Below are 16,225 nucleotides of genomic sequence, written 5' to 3' on the forward strand. Positions count from 1 at the left end.
AAAAAAAAAAAAATTAAAATTACAAAATAAATAAATAAATAATTTGGACTCTGGTTTCAGGACATATTTTTCTTTTGTTCTGGAACTTGATTATTTGCAAAGCTCTAAAATATAGCTGTTCTTCTAGCATTTTTTAAAAATCTGAGATGTTTGACTAGTAAGCATTTAAAAACTAATTCCCAAATCTTTTAGTGTTCCAAAATTCTTTATTAAAATCTTACAGGTTTTAAGTAGATTCCTTTCTTCACTATACCTTATTGGTTGAATACATTAAATTTCAAATGTAGCCTTCTCTTTCTTTTTGCATTTGTCACTGATGCCGCTTTCAAGCATAAGAATGATACTGTGTGTTTGACTCTCAAGTCCTGATATGCTCAAAATTAACTGTGCACCTCTTGTTCTTGTGTGTGGTTTTATTTCCTTGCTATAGGGAAATGCATTTATAGAACATTATGATCCAAAAGAGTATGATCCCTTTTATATGAGCAAGAAGGACCCCAATTTTCTGAAGGTAGGGTAGATTTCTTTTTTAACTTTGGTATTATGTCTTTAGTTGTTTTGAGCAGCCCTAATACATGAGCAGTCCTTAAGTGACTCCCTAGAAGTGGAGTAACATTTTAAGCATAGTTTCCCATCGCCCGATCTTAGAAAGGAACAAAAAGCCAAAGGCCAAAGTAAATTAAATCTCCATAAAAGTGGAAAATAGGCCGGGCGCGGTGGCTCAAGCCTGTAATCCCAGCACTTTGGGAGGCCGAGACGGGCGGATCATGAGGTCAGGAGATCAATACCATCCTGGCTAACACAGTGAAACCCCGTCTCTACTAAAAATTACAAAAAACTAGCCGGGCAAGGTGGCGGGCGCCTGTAGTCCCAGCTACTCGGGAGGCTGAGGCAGGAGAATGGCGTGAACCTGGGAGGCAGAGCTTGCAGTGAGCTGAGATCTGGCCACTGCACTCCAACCTGGGTGACAGAGCGAGACTCCGTCTCAAAAAAAAAAAAGAAAAAAAGTGGAAAATACTGGATAATGATTGGGTAATAGGTAGCGTTTAAAAATTCCATAGACTTTTAAATTTGTTACAAAAGTAACACATTTTCATGATAGGTAAATAAGTAAATTGATTTTCAAATTAAGAAAATAAAAAACCGCCAGGTGCAGTGGCTCAAGCCTGTAATCCCAGCACTGTTTTTGAGACTCCGTCTCAAAAAAAAAAAAAAAAAGAAAAGAAAAAACCAAAATTCCATTACTCAGAATTAATGCATTATAATGTTAACTCATTAACAGTTTTCTGTATATCTATCTAGATTTCTTTCTATATGTGTGTATATATTCACATTTTTATTTTATAAGAATGGAGTTACATTTGGTTTTATAATGGGCTTCCCCTCCCTCAATAGTTTATTATTTGCTTCTTTGTCAAAATATAAATATATAATTTTCTTCATTGCATGGTATTCTGTTACTAATAGCAGAATTAATTAACCTTGCACTGAAGGATTAACCAAGTCTTAGGGTTTTTTTCACATTTATTTCATCTTCGCTGCTACTGTAGGAGCTAAGTCACAGATGAGACAAGTGAGGCTCAGGTCACTTGTCAAAGTCACCCAGCTGTAAATAGCAGAGCACAGATGTGGTGTTTTGTTTTGTTTTGTTTTTTTCAGACAGAGTCTCACTCTGTCACCCAGGCTGGAGTGCAGTGGCGCGATCTCTGCTCATTGCAACCTCCACCTCCTGGGTTCAAGAGATTCTCCCACCTCAGCCTCCTGAGTAACTGTGATTATAGGCATGAGCCATTACGCCCAGCTAATTTTTGTATTTTTAGTAGAGACGAGGTTTCACCATGTTGGCCAGGCTGGTCTCAAATTCCTGACCTCAAGCGATTTGTCCTCCTTGGCCTCCCAAAGTGCTGGGATTACAGGCTTGAGCCACTGCGCCTGGCCTTATCTTGTATAAAATGTTGTTTTGAAATATGTGTACATTGTGGAATGACTAAACCAATGAACATACATTGCCTCACAAACACCGGCTTTTTTCTAAGTGAGAACACATAAAATACTCTCTGCAATTTTCAAGAATACAATACCTTGTTATTAACTATAGCCATCATGTTGTACAATAGATCTCGAGAAAAATTTTATGACAGCTGGGCGTGGTGGCTCATGCCTGGAATCCCAGCACTTTGGGAGGCTGAGGCAGGTGGATCACCTGAGGTCAGGAGTTCAAGACCAGCCTGGCCAAGATGGTGAAATCCTGTCTCTACTAAAAATACAAAAAGTAGCTAGGTGTGGTGGCATGCACCTATAGTCCCAGCTACTCAGGAGGCTGAGGCAGGAGAATCACATGAACCCGGGAGGTGGAGGCTGCAGTAAGTCAAGATTGAGCGCCACTGCACTCCAGCCTGGGCAGCAGAGTGAGTGAGATGCTGTCTGGGAAAAAAAAAAAAAAGAAAAATTTTATGGCTGAAAAAATATAATTGCATTGCATTCAAGTTAATTTAGTGACACAAATTATTTTAAAAGGTTTATTGCACATATGAAATAGATACCATTTTTTTTCTTTTTTTTTTAGATGGAGTCTCACTCTGTTGCCCAGGCTGGAGTGCAATGGTGCAATCTCAGCTCCTGCAGCCTCCACCTCCCGGGTTCAAGCGATTCCCTTGCCTCAGCCTCCTGAGTAACTGGGATTACAGGCGCACACCACCAGGCCTGGCTAATTTTTGTATTTTTAGTAGAGACGGGGTTTCACCATGTTGGTCAGGCTGGTCTTGAACTCCTGACCTCGGGATCCTCCCGCGTCGGCCTCCCAAAGTGCTGGGATTATAGGTGTGAGCCACCATGCCCGGCCTAGATACTATTTTTTAAAATCGTGTTTAGGGGATAATTTTTACCCTTTTTAGAGAGGTTTTATTAGAACTGGTATTGGCCCTCACGTGTGCAAATCAGTGAGAAGTCCAATATTAATTGTTTTTTGACGCATTCAACCTCGAGTTGTACCGTCATGCTGTGGGCTTGTGTCATCCTACAAAATGGTCCTGCAGCCTCCCAGTTCTTGATGGGGCACATCTCTGGTCCCAGGTCCAGATTGTACTATGGTTGTTATTCCTTATGGTCACATGCCGTAGCTCAGGTGCTGGCCCCATTTGTAGACCCAGCATTGCTGTTCCATGTCTTCAGATCCAGGTCCTTACCCATGTCTGGCAGAGACTCCACCTGAGAGCGTCTTGGGTAGGCTCCACAGGCTGGGCTCCTGGTGTCTTGCTCCGTACTCTTTATGGACCTGGCACCTCCCAGACCCTGCTTCTGAGCTGCTGTGGAGTCTGTAAGCTTGTCCTTATTCTCAATTCTGGGTTATCAAGTGGAGATATCCAATGTTACCTCCTTTCCCCCTTTCAATTTTCCCAGTACAGGAAAGGTTCATCCTGCCTCTTCTTTCAACAGTAGGGCTTGAGATGGCCCAGAACACCTGACTTCATACCAACCCAAATGACCCTGTCTATCTTCCTTTCCTGGGAGTGGGACAGATCTGACTTTAGGAACATAGAGGCTTGATTCCTTTCCTTCAGATGGATCTTAAGCATTTCTTTGCATGTACTTTGTGCAGCTCTACTTAAAAATTATTAACTTCACTAAGTCTTGCTCCTTCAGTACACATCTTTTAGATATTTTTTGTGATGAAATAGGAGTATGCAAAGAGCACTTCTGCTGCATACTGAAATATGGAGGATTGCTTGAATTGTGAGCTGAACTGGTTGCTTTTTAAATTTCTTTCGTGAAACACCGTTTTTACTTGAAAGAATGACTTGCAAACTATGGTTAGTAAGTCTTGGGTATTTGACAGATATTTTCTGGAAAATGAATGAAGTCAGCCTGTTACTTTGAGAAAAACTACTGGCAATATTTGTTGCCAATGATAAAAGGTGAGCTTTCTTTTTTTTTTTTTTTTTGAGACGGAGTCTCACTCTGTCGCCCAGGCTGGAGTGCAGTGGCCGGATCTCAGCTCACTGCAAGCTCCGCCTCCCGGGTTTACGCCATTCTCCTGCCTCAGCCTCCCGAGTAGCTGGGACTACAGGCGCCCGCCACCTCGCCCGGCTAATTTTTTGTATTTTTTAGTAGAGACGGGGTTTCACCGTGTTAGCCAGGATGGTCTCGATCTCCCGACCTCGTGATCCGCCCGTCTCGGCCTCCCAAAGTGCTGGGATTACAGGCTTGAGCCACCGTGCCCGGCCTAAAAGGTGAGCTTTCAAGCAAAACATTTGGAATTTTGGAACACTCATATTCACCATCAGAAGTGTGACAGTGTCCCAATACTCAAAAGACTTTACTGATGAAATTGGTAATGATATTAATGAATGTGATTCTTTGATATTAAGTAATGAAATGTACAAACATTTGGAAGATCTTGCATAACTCCATGATCCAATTTCCCCCCAAATGTTACAAAATTATGCATTGAAAAAAGATTCATTCGAAGTGCAAAATAGACTAATGGACTTAGTAGAAGAGTATGAAAAATTCATGGATATGGTTTCAAATTCCACATCGTAACTAACCTTTAAGAAACTATCTCTTACTGAGTTTGGGTATAATATCAAAAACAAATATCCACAATGATCTTAAAAGGCTGTTAAAATACTCCTAGCTTTTTCAACTACATATCTCTATATGGATTTTCTTCATATACGACAACTGAACAAATCTCAACAGATTGCTTGCAGAAGCAGATATGAGAATCCGCCTGTCTTCTATTAAGCAAGACATAAAGAAGTTTACAAAAATGTAAAACAATGTTACTCTTCTCATTTTTTGTTTTATTTTGGGAAATAGAGTTATTTTTTGTAGAAAAATACGTTAAACAATAGGCATATTATTATTTTAAAATTAATAAGCAATTTAAATTTTTCTTTTTTATTTTCCAATATAGTAAATATCAATAGATCTAAGCCATATACACAAACGTTATTTGGATATAACAACAACGTTTTGAAATAGAATAGTTTCAGCCAGGCGCAGTGGCTCTCGCCTATAATCCCAGCTACCTGGGAGGCTGAGGCAGGAGAATCACTGGAACCCAGGAGATGGAGGTTGCAGTGAGCCAAGATCACGCCACTGCACTCTAGCCTGGCAGCAGAGTGAGACTCTGTCTCAAAAAAAAAAAAAAAGTTTCAGAACCACTGGGTTATAATACCTCCATTTATGATGTACATGTGCTGTCAGTAGAGATAGGAGTCTCCGGACTTATAATTGTTGATAAAACTTTAGATTTTTCTTTATTTCTGTCTTCAATTTAAAACTTCAAATTTGGTCCAGGCATGGTGGCTCATGCCTGTAATCCCACCACCACTTCCACCACTTTAGAGGCTGAGGTGGGAGCATGGCTTGAACCCAGCAGTTCAAGACCAGCCTGGGCAACATAGGCAGACCCTGTCTCTACAAAAAATTTTAAAAATTAGCTGGACATGGTGGCGCACACCTGTGGTCCCAGCTACTTGGGAGGTGGAGGTGGGAGGATGGCCTGAGCCTAGGAGGTCGAAGCTGCAGTGAGCCACTGCACTCTAGCCTGGGCGACAGAGCGAGACCCTGTCGGAGAGCTTCAAGAGGACTGGCTTGAGGCATCTGACACTTGCCTCCTCCACAGAAGAACCAAAATAGAGAGTAGAAAATTGTACTTGGAACATGTCATCTAAGAGGAACACTGGAATTCCACAGAGAAGTGACAAGGAAACATCTAAGGTGAGGAAGGAGAGGGAGGTGAGGCAGCCTGCTTGGCCCTGAGACTAACATGGGGGATGCCTGCAGATGGAGAGGGCTGAGGTGTGAGCAGCTGGCAGCAACCTTGCTGACTTCAGCACGGGGGCCATGGCTCACTTTCTTGTGCCCAGAGGACAGGCCCCACCTGCAGCATCACCTAGGCTGCAACATACACTCCCTAACTGCCTGCCTATGCCTGCTGCCACCGAAAGCAATCCCACCCTCTGCAGCAGCATGGCCACAGCACAGCCACCAGCACCCCTACCTGAGTACTCTGCAGGGGGCTGGGGGATTGCCCTGCCCCATCCACTCCCGTTGGCGAGAGCCCACCAGCTTGCTGCTACCACCACAGCTGGCACCCTCCTGCACACACCAACTGCGGGTCTGGAGACTGGCCCACGCAGCCTGTTGCAGCCACTGCCAACACCCGTGTAGACCACTTGGGAGACAGAGGGTTGTCTCGTCACTGCTACTACCATTGTCCATGCCATGACTGCTGCCCAGGGGTTCAAGAACCTGCTCATCCACCTGGCCCACCACGGCCACTGCATGCACCCAAGCAAGCCACCTGGAGACCCAAGAACTGGCCCACCTGAACCTGTAACACCAGTACCAGTGTATACTGCTCTGAAAACCAAGAACAGGCACCCTCAGCCTGCCACTGCTTCTACTGAGGCTGGGGACTGGCCTGCCTAATGTCCCCATCCCCAGCAAAGCCTCACCACATCCTCCAATAACTGTACCCTAAGCCACCGAGGAAGACACAGACACCACTGACGCTGTTTGCAGCCAAAGAAATCATGGAGACCACACTGCTGCACGCACCCAGGATCAAGGCCAAAGTGTCCTACCCATCCAACACCATAGACACATCTCCAGGAAAAAGTCCTTCCCTGTGGAAGCAAATCCAGAAAGCAGGAAGAAGCCTCCATTACCCCAGATGCACAGATGTCAATGTAAGGACACAAGAAACATGAAAAAGCAAGGCTCTGACACCTCCAGAGGAGCACAATAACTCCAGCAGCAGAGCCCAATGTCATTTAAAATTTGATCTACTCTTCATATGTGAATATGTCACATACAAATACCTGAAAATGATAGCACCTTTTTTTTGTTCCTTTTTACAGCAAGTTAATATTTTCTTAATGTTTTATGAGTAGCACTCTTCATAACTTCTGTAAAAGCAAACTTATACTGGGCAGTCTGATCGCCGTTTATTTTAACTCTAATAGTCATGATGTGTATTATAACTACCCCTGAAAAACTAGCCTGATGAGCATGAGAAAGATACATGGGTGACCTTTTAAGCTCATGGTAGAATCTCCCTGACTAGGCCTAAATGTGAATGTTGTTGTTTGTGAATCCTGTTTTCATATGTAGAACTGTCATTTTGATGTTGATAATTATGGCCATTAACATAGATTCAGTGCTTCCATACCTTGGCTCACAAATGATCTGTATTTTGAATAACTTGGTTAAGTTTTCAGTAATGTTAGTTATGTGTTGATTATCAATGTTAGGGATTAAGATGAATATATGGATATATTTTTTCTTTTGTGCATGGGAAAGGAATTTTTTAAATTTGGGAACATATGATAACAACAAAATAATTTTTGAAGATTGAACCCACACTTTGAAACAAGAGCTAACTTTGTCTCTTTGACTGGAGGGCCTTAAGAGAGGTACTGATATACCCCCATCTCTTTGTAATATATTAAACAAATATAATGGTAAGCTGCTACTTGTAAATACCATATTATTTACCCTTCCGGCATAAGAGCCATCCATATGTGGATGCTTCGAATAGACTGAAAATGTTTACTACTCAGACTTGCAACTCAGTCCTTACACAAGTGCCTCTCTTGTAGGTTACCATCCCACCATTTCGTGACCCTTTGAAAAAAGCACAATATGACAAGGATAATGAAAAAAGAACTCTTCTTCAGTGTGAGACTGGTACTTAGTTCCTGATTGTTATATGATTTCATAGCCCAAGAGCAATGGCAGTTGCATTTAAGGATGTTAATTTAGATTTTTATTCTTCCTGCAGGCAAAATATATTCAATAAAAGAATTCAAAGAAGTTGAGAAGGCTCAGCTGCATTCCAGATTCCCACAAATTTCTAATTCAAGGCACTTTATGACTCCAAATGAGTGGCTGAAACTGCCTACAAGATACATAGAAAGTGAATTTTGTAAAAGGAGAAGGTAATGGTTAATATACTAGAAATTATAGAACCTTTTGGACTCTGAAAATTCTTGAGACTGTTGTAAAATTTTTCATAGTTATGATTTTTTAAAATTTTCATTTTTTAAAAAATCTATAATTCTTATCTTCGTTTCTCCGTACGTGATATTTCTTTTTTCTTGGGTACTTTCAAGATTTTCTCTTTCTCTTTGGTTTTCCTTAGCTAGATTATGATTTGTCTGTATTTGTTTTTTTCTTTCTATCTTAGTGTTCTCTGAGGTTCTCATATGTGTGATTTTATATCTTTTATTATTTTGGGAAAATTCTAGACCATTATCACTTCAAATATTTCTTATTTCCTATTCTCTCTGCTTTTTTTCTTCCTTCTGAGACTTCAATTATATGTATATTAGATCACTTGATGATGTCTCACAGTGCCATAGCTCTTACTCTGTTCTGTTTTTCCACTCTTTTTTTCCTTATTTGTTTTTCAGTTGGATGATTTCTGACTTGTTTTTGAGTTCACTGTTCTTCCTTAGCTGTGTCCTGTCTGCTGAAGAGCCCATCAAAGGAACTCTTCATCTTTGATATCATGATTTTCAAATTTCTAGCATTATTTGAATTTTTTTTTTTTTTTTTTTTTGAGACAGAGTCTCGCTCTGTAGCCCGGGCTGGAGTGCAGTGGCTGGATCTCAGCTCACTGCAAGCTCCGCCTCCCGGGTTTACGCCATTCTCCTGCCTCAGCCTCCCGAGTAACAGGGACTACAGGCGCCCGCCACATCACCCGGCTAGTTTTTTTGTATTTTTTTTTAGTAGAGACGGGGTTTCACTGTGTTAGCCAGGATGGTTTCGATCTCCTGACCTCGTGATCCACCCGTCTCGGCCTCCCAAAGTGCTGGGATTACAGGCTTGAGCCACCGCGCCCGGCCACATTATTTGAATTTTTAGATAGTTTTTATTTATTCTGAAATTCTTCATCTGTTCATGCATATTGTCCACCTTTTCCACTAGATTCTTTACCATATTAATTATTTAAAACTCCCTATCTGATAATTCCAACATTATGAATCTAGTTCTCTTGATTGCTTTATCGCTTGACAGTGGCTTGTTTTCCCTTGCTTTTTGTGCATGTCTTGCAATTTTTTATTGAGTGCCAGATATTTGATGTAGAAGAACAGTGTACATGGAGTATTTATGTCTAGAAATGGATATGCCTCTTCTTCTGTCAAGCATTAGTGTGGAGGATTAGCCTTATCTAGTTGGAGTTGAGTTGGATTTGGGTATTGTTATTGCTATTGTTACCTTTAGTGCACCACAGGCTTGAATACCTCTAGTGGCTGGGCTGCTTTTCCTTGTGCTTAGAATGGGGGTGGGGTGCCAGAGGGATTTTCTCAAGTGTTTCTGCTCCTTCCTCAGTTTTCAGCTATCCATGCAAGCTGGCATCATAGAAGTGGAGGGGTGTTCTCTCCATGCTCTTGCCTCTCCCACGGGAGTGTACCGCTGTTGCATGTTGCTTATTGCAAGGCTCCTGGTGGAGGCAGAGGAATATCCTATGTTTTTCTCATGGAGCTTCAGTTTTAGGCAAGCTCTGTGTGCTTAGGCCTCAGGAGCAGGACTTTCCTGTGGTTCCTTTTCCTTATCCTTGTGGTAGCCAAACTTGACCTTGTATCTGTGGTTGTTCTTGAATGGCAGTTTCCTGTCTGTCTTCCAATGACAGCAGATTTCTGCTTAGTATAGGAATAGGAGTCTTGATATCTTTTTTTTTTATTTTAATGTTTGTAGGTACATAGTAGGTGTATATATTTATGAGGTCCATGAGATGTTTTGATACAGGTATGCAATTTATAATAATCACATAATGTAAAATGAGGTATCCATCCCCTCAATGATTTATTCGTCATGTTACAAAGAATCCAGTTATACCCTTTTCGTTATTTTAAAATGTACGTTAAAGTATTACTGACTATAGTCCCCTTGTTGTGCTATCATATATGAGGTCTTACTCATTCTTGCTATTTTTTGTCCCCATTAGCCCCATCTCTACTTACCCTTTACCCTCCCAATGTAGGTCCCAGCGTCTGGTAACCATCCTTCTGCTCTCCATCTCCATGAGTTCAATTGTTTTGATTTTTAGATCCCACAAATAAGTGATAACATGTGATATTTGTCTTTCTGTGCATGGTTTATTTCACTTAGCATGATAACCTCCAGTTCCATCCATATTGTTGCTAATAACAGGATCTCATTCTTTTTTATGGGTGAATATTACTCCATTGTGTGTGAATACATTTTCTTTATCCATTCATCTGTTGATGGACGTTTAGGTTGCTTCCAAATCTTGACCAATGTGAACAGTGCTGCAACAAACATGGGAGTGCAGATATCTCTTCAATATACTGATTTCCTTTCTTTTGAGTATATATGCAACAGTGGGATTGCTGGATTATGTGGTAGGTCTATTTTTAGTTTTTTGAGACTCCTCCAAACTGTTCTCCATAGTAGTTGTACCCATTTACATTCCCACCAACAGAGTACAAGCATTCCCTTTTCTCTACATCCTTGCCAGCGTTTGTTATTGCCTGACTTTTGGATATAAGCCATTTTAACTGGGATGAGATGATATCTCATTGTAGTTTTTTTTTTTTCTTTTCTTTTTCTGAGACACAGTCTTGCTTTATCGCCCAGGTCAGAGTGCAGTGGCCTCTACCTCCCAGGTTCAAGCAATTCTCCTGTCTCAGCCTCTTGAGTAGCTGTGACTACAGGCACATGCCACCACACCCAGCTGATTTTTGTATTTTTAGTAGAGACAGGGTTTCACCATATTGGTCAGGCTGGTCTCAAACTCCTGACCTCAGGTGATCCACCCACTTTGGCCGCCCAAAGTGTGGGATTATAGGTGTGAGCCATTGCGCCCAGCTTGTTGGTTGATTTGTAATAAGGCTTTTCTTCTCTCAAAAATCTAATGCCATAGTATTGGTTTCTGCGTGCATTGGGAGTGTGAGCCACCGCACCTGGCCTGCTTTCTTTCTTTTTATTTTTTGTAAGTCTGTTGTTAGTTTTTTGATTTGTGGTTACCATGAGGCTTATATATGCTATCTTGTAACCCATTATTTTTAACTGATGACAACTTAAGACTGGTTGCATATACAAACACACAAAAAGAAAACTAGTGAAAACTTTACACTTTAACTTTGTGTCCCTGCTTTTTAACTTGTTGTTGTTCCTCTTTGTGTCTTATTGTACTATTTTTTGAAAAGTTGTTGTAATTATTTTTGATTGGTTCATCATTTAGTCTTTCTATTTAAGATAAGAGTAGTTTACACACCACCATTGCAGTGTTATATTATTCTGTGCTTTTCTGTGTGCTTACTATTACCAGTGAGTTTTGTATTTTGAGATGATTTCTTCCAGCTCATTAACATCCCTTTCTTTCACATTAAAGAACTCCCTTTAGCATTTCATATAGGATAGGTTTGGTGTTGATGAAATCCCTCAGCTTTGGTTTGTCTGGGAAGGTCTTTGTTTCTCTTTCATGCTTGAAGGATTTTTTTTTTTTCTTTTTCTGGATAATACTATTCTAGGATAAAAGTTTCAGTCGGCACTTTATTTCTTTCTTCTCTTTTCTTTTGTATTTTATTTTAGAGACAGAGTCTCCCTCTGTCACCCAGGCTGGAGTGCAGTGGCATAATCTCAGCTGACTGCAACCTCTGCCTCCCAGGTTCCAGTGATTCTTGTGCCTCAGCCTCCCGAGTAGCTGGGATTACAGCTGTGCACCACCATACCCAGCTAATTTTTGTATTTTTAATAGTGATGGAGTTTCCCCACACTGGCCAGGCTGGTCTTGAACTCCTGACCTCAAGTGATCCATCTGCTTCAGCCTCTCCAAATCCTCAGATTACAGGCGTGAGCCACCATGTCTGGCCATGTTAGCACTTTAAATATGTCCTGCCACTCTCTCCTGGCCTGTAAGGTTTCCACTGAAAAGTCTACCACCAGACATAGTGGAGCTCTATTGTATGTTATTTGTTTCTTTCCTCTTGATGCTTTTAGGATCCTTTCTTTATTCTTGATCTTTAGGAGTTTGATTATTAAATGCCTAGAGGTAGTCTTCCTTTGGTTAAATCTGCTTGGTGTTCTATAACTTTCTTCTACTTGAATGTTGATATCTTTCTCTAGGCTTGGGAAGTTTTCTGTTATTATCCCTTTGAATAAACTTTCTACTTCTGTCTCTATCTCCCCTGTAAGACCAGTAACTCTTAGATTTGTACTTTTGAGGCTATTTTCTGATCTTACAGATGTGCTTCATTGTTTTTTATTTTTTTTTCTTTTGTCTCCATGAATGTCTGTTTTCAAATAGCCTGTCTCCAAGCTCACTAATACTTTTTTCTGTTTGGTCAATTCTGCTATTAAAAGATTCTGATGTATTCTTCAGCATGTCAGTTGCATTTTTCAGCTCTAGAATTTCTGCTTGTTTTTTTTTTTTGTTTTTTTTGAGACAGAGTCTTGCTCTGTCACCTAGGGTGGAGCGTGGTGGCGCAATCTCGGCTCACTGCAACCTCTGTCTCTCGGGTTCAAGTGATTCTCGTGCCTCAGCTTCCTGAGTAACTGGGACTACAGGCACCCGCCACCACGCCCGCTAATTTTTTGTATTTTTAGTAGAGATGGGGTTTCACCATGTTGGCCAGGTTGGTCTCAAACTCTTGACGGCAGGTGATCCACCCGCCTCAGCCTCCCAAAGTTCTGGGATTACAGGCATGAGCCACTGCACCTGGCCTCATTATAATTTTTGGTGTTTTTTTTTTTTTTTTTTTCAGTTCATGAGCCATCATTAATGCTAGTGTATTTTATGTGTTTCTGTGTGGCCCCAGACAATTTTTTTTTTTTTTTTTTTTTTTGATGGAGTCTTGCTCTATCCCCCAGGCTAGAGTGCAATGGTGCAATCTCGGCTCACTGCAACCTCCGCCTCCTGGGTTCAAGCAATTCTCCTGCCTCAGTTCCCTGACTTAGCTAGTATTACAGGCGTGCACCATTACACCTGGCTAATTTTTGTATTTTTATTTTTATTTATTTATTTATTTTGAGACAGTGTCTCACTCTGTCGGCCAGGCTGGAGTGCAGTGGCATGATCTTGGCTCACTGCAACCTCCATCTCCTAGACTTAAGCAATTCTCCTGCCTCAGCCTCCTGAGTAGCTGGGATTACAGGTGTGTGCCACCATGCCTGGCTAATTTTTGTATTTTTAGTAGAGACAGGGTTTCACCATGTTGGCCAGGCTGGTCTCAATCTCCTGATCTCAGGTACTCTGCCCACCTTGGCCTCCCAAAGTACTGGGATTACAGGCATGAACCACTGTGCCTCGCCAATTCTTTGTAATTATTTCAATTTCTTGAAATAATTCTATCTAATTTGTCTGATAGAATTCTAAATTCCTTCTCTGCGTTATCATGAATTTCTTTGAGTTTCTTCAGAATAGCTATTTTGAATTCTCTGTTTGAAAGGTCATATATCTCTTTTTCGCTGGGATTTGTCCCTAGTGCCTTGTTCAGTTCATTTGGTATGCCTATATTTTCCTGGATAGTGTTGATGCTTACAGATATTCATCAGTGTCTGAACATTGAAGAGTTAGGTAATGTAGTCTTTACATCCTGGGTTTGTCTTTCTTGGGAAGGCTTTCCAGGTGTTTGAGGTCATTTGGGCCCCAAGCCCAGTAATACTGTGGTTTTTGCAGACTCATAGAGGTATTGCCTTGGTGGACTTTGACAAGTTCCAGAAGAGTTATCTGGTTACTAGGCAGAGACTCCTGATATTTACTCCCACTTTCTCCCAAACAAACAGTCTCTCTCTCTGTGCTGAGCCACCTGGAGCTGGGGGTGTCCTGATGCAAGCACCCCTGTGGCCACCATTACTGGTGCTGCATTGGGTCAGACCTGAAGACAGTACAGCACCCGGTCTTGCGCAAGGCCTTTCCCTTCAGGGTGTGAGTTCCTCCAGGTCCTGGGCGTGTCCAGAGATGCTGTCTGGGAGCCAGGGCTTGAAGTAAAAAAAACCTCAGCAGTTTACCTGATGTTCTTTTCTACTACAGCTAAGCTGGCATTCACACCACAATACAAAATCCTTCCCACTCTTCCCTCCCCTTTCCACATGCTGAGAATCCTCTCCCTGTGGCCACCGCCACCACTGGTCTATGGGGATTCTGCCAGGCCACCACCGATGTTTAAAAAAGCCCAAGAGCTCTTCCTTCAGCTTGTGGTGAATGCTGCCAGGCCTGGGACTCACCGTCAGGGCAATGGACTCCCATTTGGTCGAGGACAGGTCCAGAAATGCTGTCTAAGAGCCCAGGCCCAGACTCAGGGACCCACAAAGCCTGCTTGTTGCTCTATCCTACTATGACTGAGCTGGTACCTAAGGTGCAAAACCAAGTTCCCTTTCCTCTTTCCTCTGTTTTTCTCAAACAGAAGGAATCTTTCACCATAGCCACCACAGCTGGGAATGTTCTGGGTCACTGCTGAAGCCAGCACATCTCAGAGTCCAGGGCCCCCGGTGTACTCCCTGGGTGTCACTGCTGCTGGTTTTCAGGGCCCAAGGGCTCCGTAGTCAGCAGGCGATGAATCCTGCCAGGATTGTGTCCTTCCCTTCAAGGCACCAGATTCCCATTTGGCCCAAGATGTGTCTAGAAAAGTCATCCCAAAGCTAGGGCCAGGAATGGGGACCGCAGGACCCTGCCTGCTATTCTATCCTACTGTGGCTGAGCTGGTATGCGAGGTGCAGGACAAGGTCCTCTTTACTCTTCCCTCTCCTCCCTTTAAGCAGAACGAAGGTGTCACCTTTGGAGTTGCTGCAAGCTGCACTGCTTGGGGTTGGGGGAGGGATGGTGCAGGCACTCCCTTAGCCAGGCCAGCTGGTGTCTCCCTAGGTCATGTGCCACCCTAGTTTTCTGGCTCTGAGCTCAGCCCAACACGAGGAATTGTCTAGGAATTACAGTCCTTGTTCTTAGACTGCCTTTCAAGTTTACCTAGGAGCCCAGGATACTTCAGCCCACAATGGTGAGGCTTGTGGAGAAACTCAAGTTCCAATCACTGGGCTGGGCACTTTCCCTCTGGCTAAGGCTGGTCCAAATATTTGCTTCCTGTGCGGGTGCTGGCTGAGCCCAGCATGGCTTTATTCTCTCTTGTGACAGGGCAGAACCAAATTCAACATAAGTCCCCTAGTCACTGGGCTCACCCCCTCCAAATGCACAAACTCTCTGTACACACGGCTATGACTGGGGAATAGGAGAGGGGTGGCATCAGTGATTCAAGACTGTCCCTCCTGCCCTCCTCAGTGCCTCTTCGAGTGATGTGAAGTTAAAACAAGGTACTGTGATTGCTCACCTGATTTTTGGTTTTTGTGATGGTGCTTTTCTGTGTGGAGAGAGATGTTCAAATTTGTGGTTCCAGTACGGGGAATAAAGGGTGTGGGCTTCTATTCCACTATCTTGCTCTACCTCCAGCATCTTTTCATATGCTTCTTTGCCATAGACTGTTTTCACATGTTTATTTGCCATCTGTGTATCTTCTTTGGTGAAGTTTCTGTTGTTCACATCATTTGATCATTTTTAAATGGGTTGTTTATTTTCTTACTGTTGAGTGTTAAGAATTCTTCGTATATGTTGAATGTAAGTCCCTTATCAGGTATATATTTTGCAAATAATTTCTCCCAGTTTAAGGCTTATCGTTTCATTCTCTTAACAGTGTCTTTTGCAGAGCACACATTTTAAATTTTAGTAAAGTCCAGCTAATCATCAATTTTTTTCTTTTTTTATCTGAGCATGAGAGCATGAGAAGAAAAAGAGAGGAAGCCAGCCTTTCCTCTCACGTTCTACCAAAGGCGAAGCAGGTTTTTTGTCCTGCTTCTTGTGGGAGGTACTTGTCTTTGGAATTCAGTTTACTTCTTTGCCTTGAGATCTGATGGGCTCAATAAAAGTTATGTTTTTGTAGATTATCTGGCCTTTTTTGACTTTGGGGTGAGAGCACCATTATTTCTAGAACATCATTATTTCTATTTTAGGATGCTTTCTACATCCTAAATGGAAGCAGAACTAAAATCATTTCATTTGTTATTTTTAAAAAGTGGCCACAAATGGCATTGTGAATGTTACATAAGACAGAAATAAACCTTAAGACAGAATTCTGAAAAAATGGCTGTTACTTTTTTTTCTTTGTCTGCTTTGAGCATCATAGTCCTAGCTCTAGTAATTAAATAGGTTCCACCCAAACCAGGAGTCTATTTATAATAGGGTTAACTCTGATCATGT

General features: G+C 42.0%; 1 protein-coding gene across 1 annotated transcript in view; it reads left to right on the plus strand.

The window, feature by feature from the left end:
* Positions 1 to 16,225, plus strand: part of FAM228B (family with sequence similarity 228, member B) — a 52,323-nt gene that overhangs the window by 19,498 nt on the left and 16,600 nt on the right. The window contains 3 exon segments of the mRNA XM_011950867.1: positions 431 to 511; positions 7,614 to 7,701; positions 7,796 to 7,952. Of these exon segments, the coding sequence (XP_011806257.1) occupies positions 431 to 511; positions 7,614 to 7,701; positions 7,796 to 7,952 (326 nt within the window).

This window comes from Colobus angolensis, unplaced genomic scaffold, assembly GCF_000951035.1.
Source record: "Colobus angolensis palliatus isolate OR3802 unplaced genomic scaffold, Cang.pa_1.0 Scaffold109, whole genome shotgun sequence".
Classification (NCBI taxonomy): Eukaryota; Metazoa; Chordata; class Mammalia; order Primates; family Cercopithecidae; genus Colobus; species Colobus angolensis.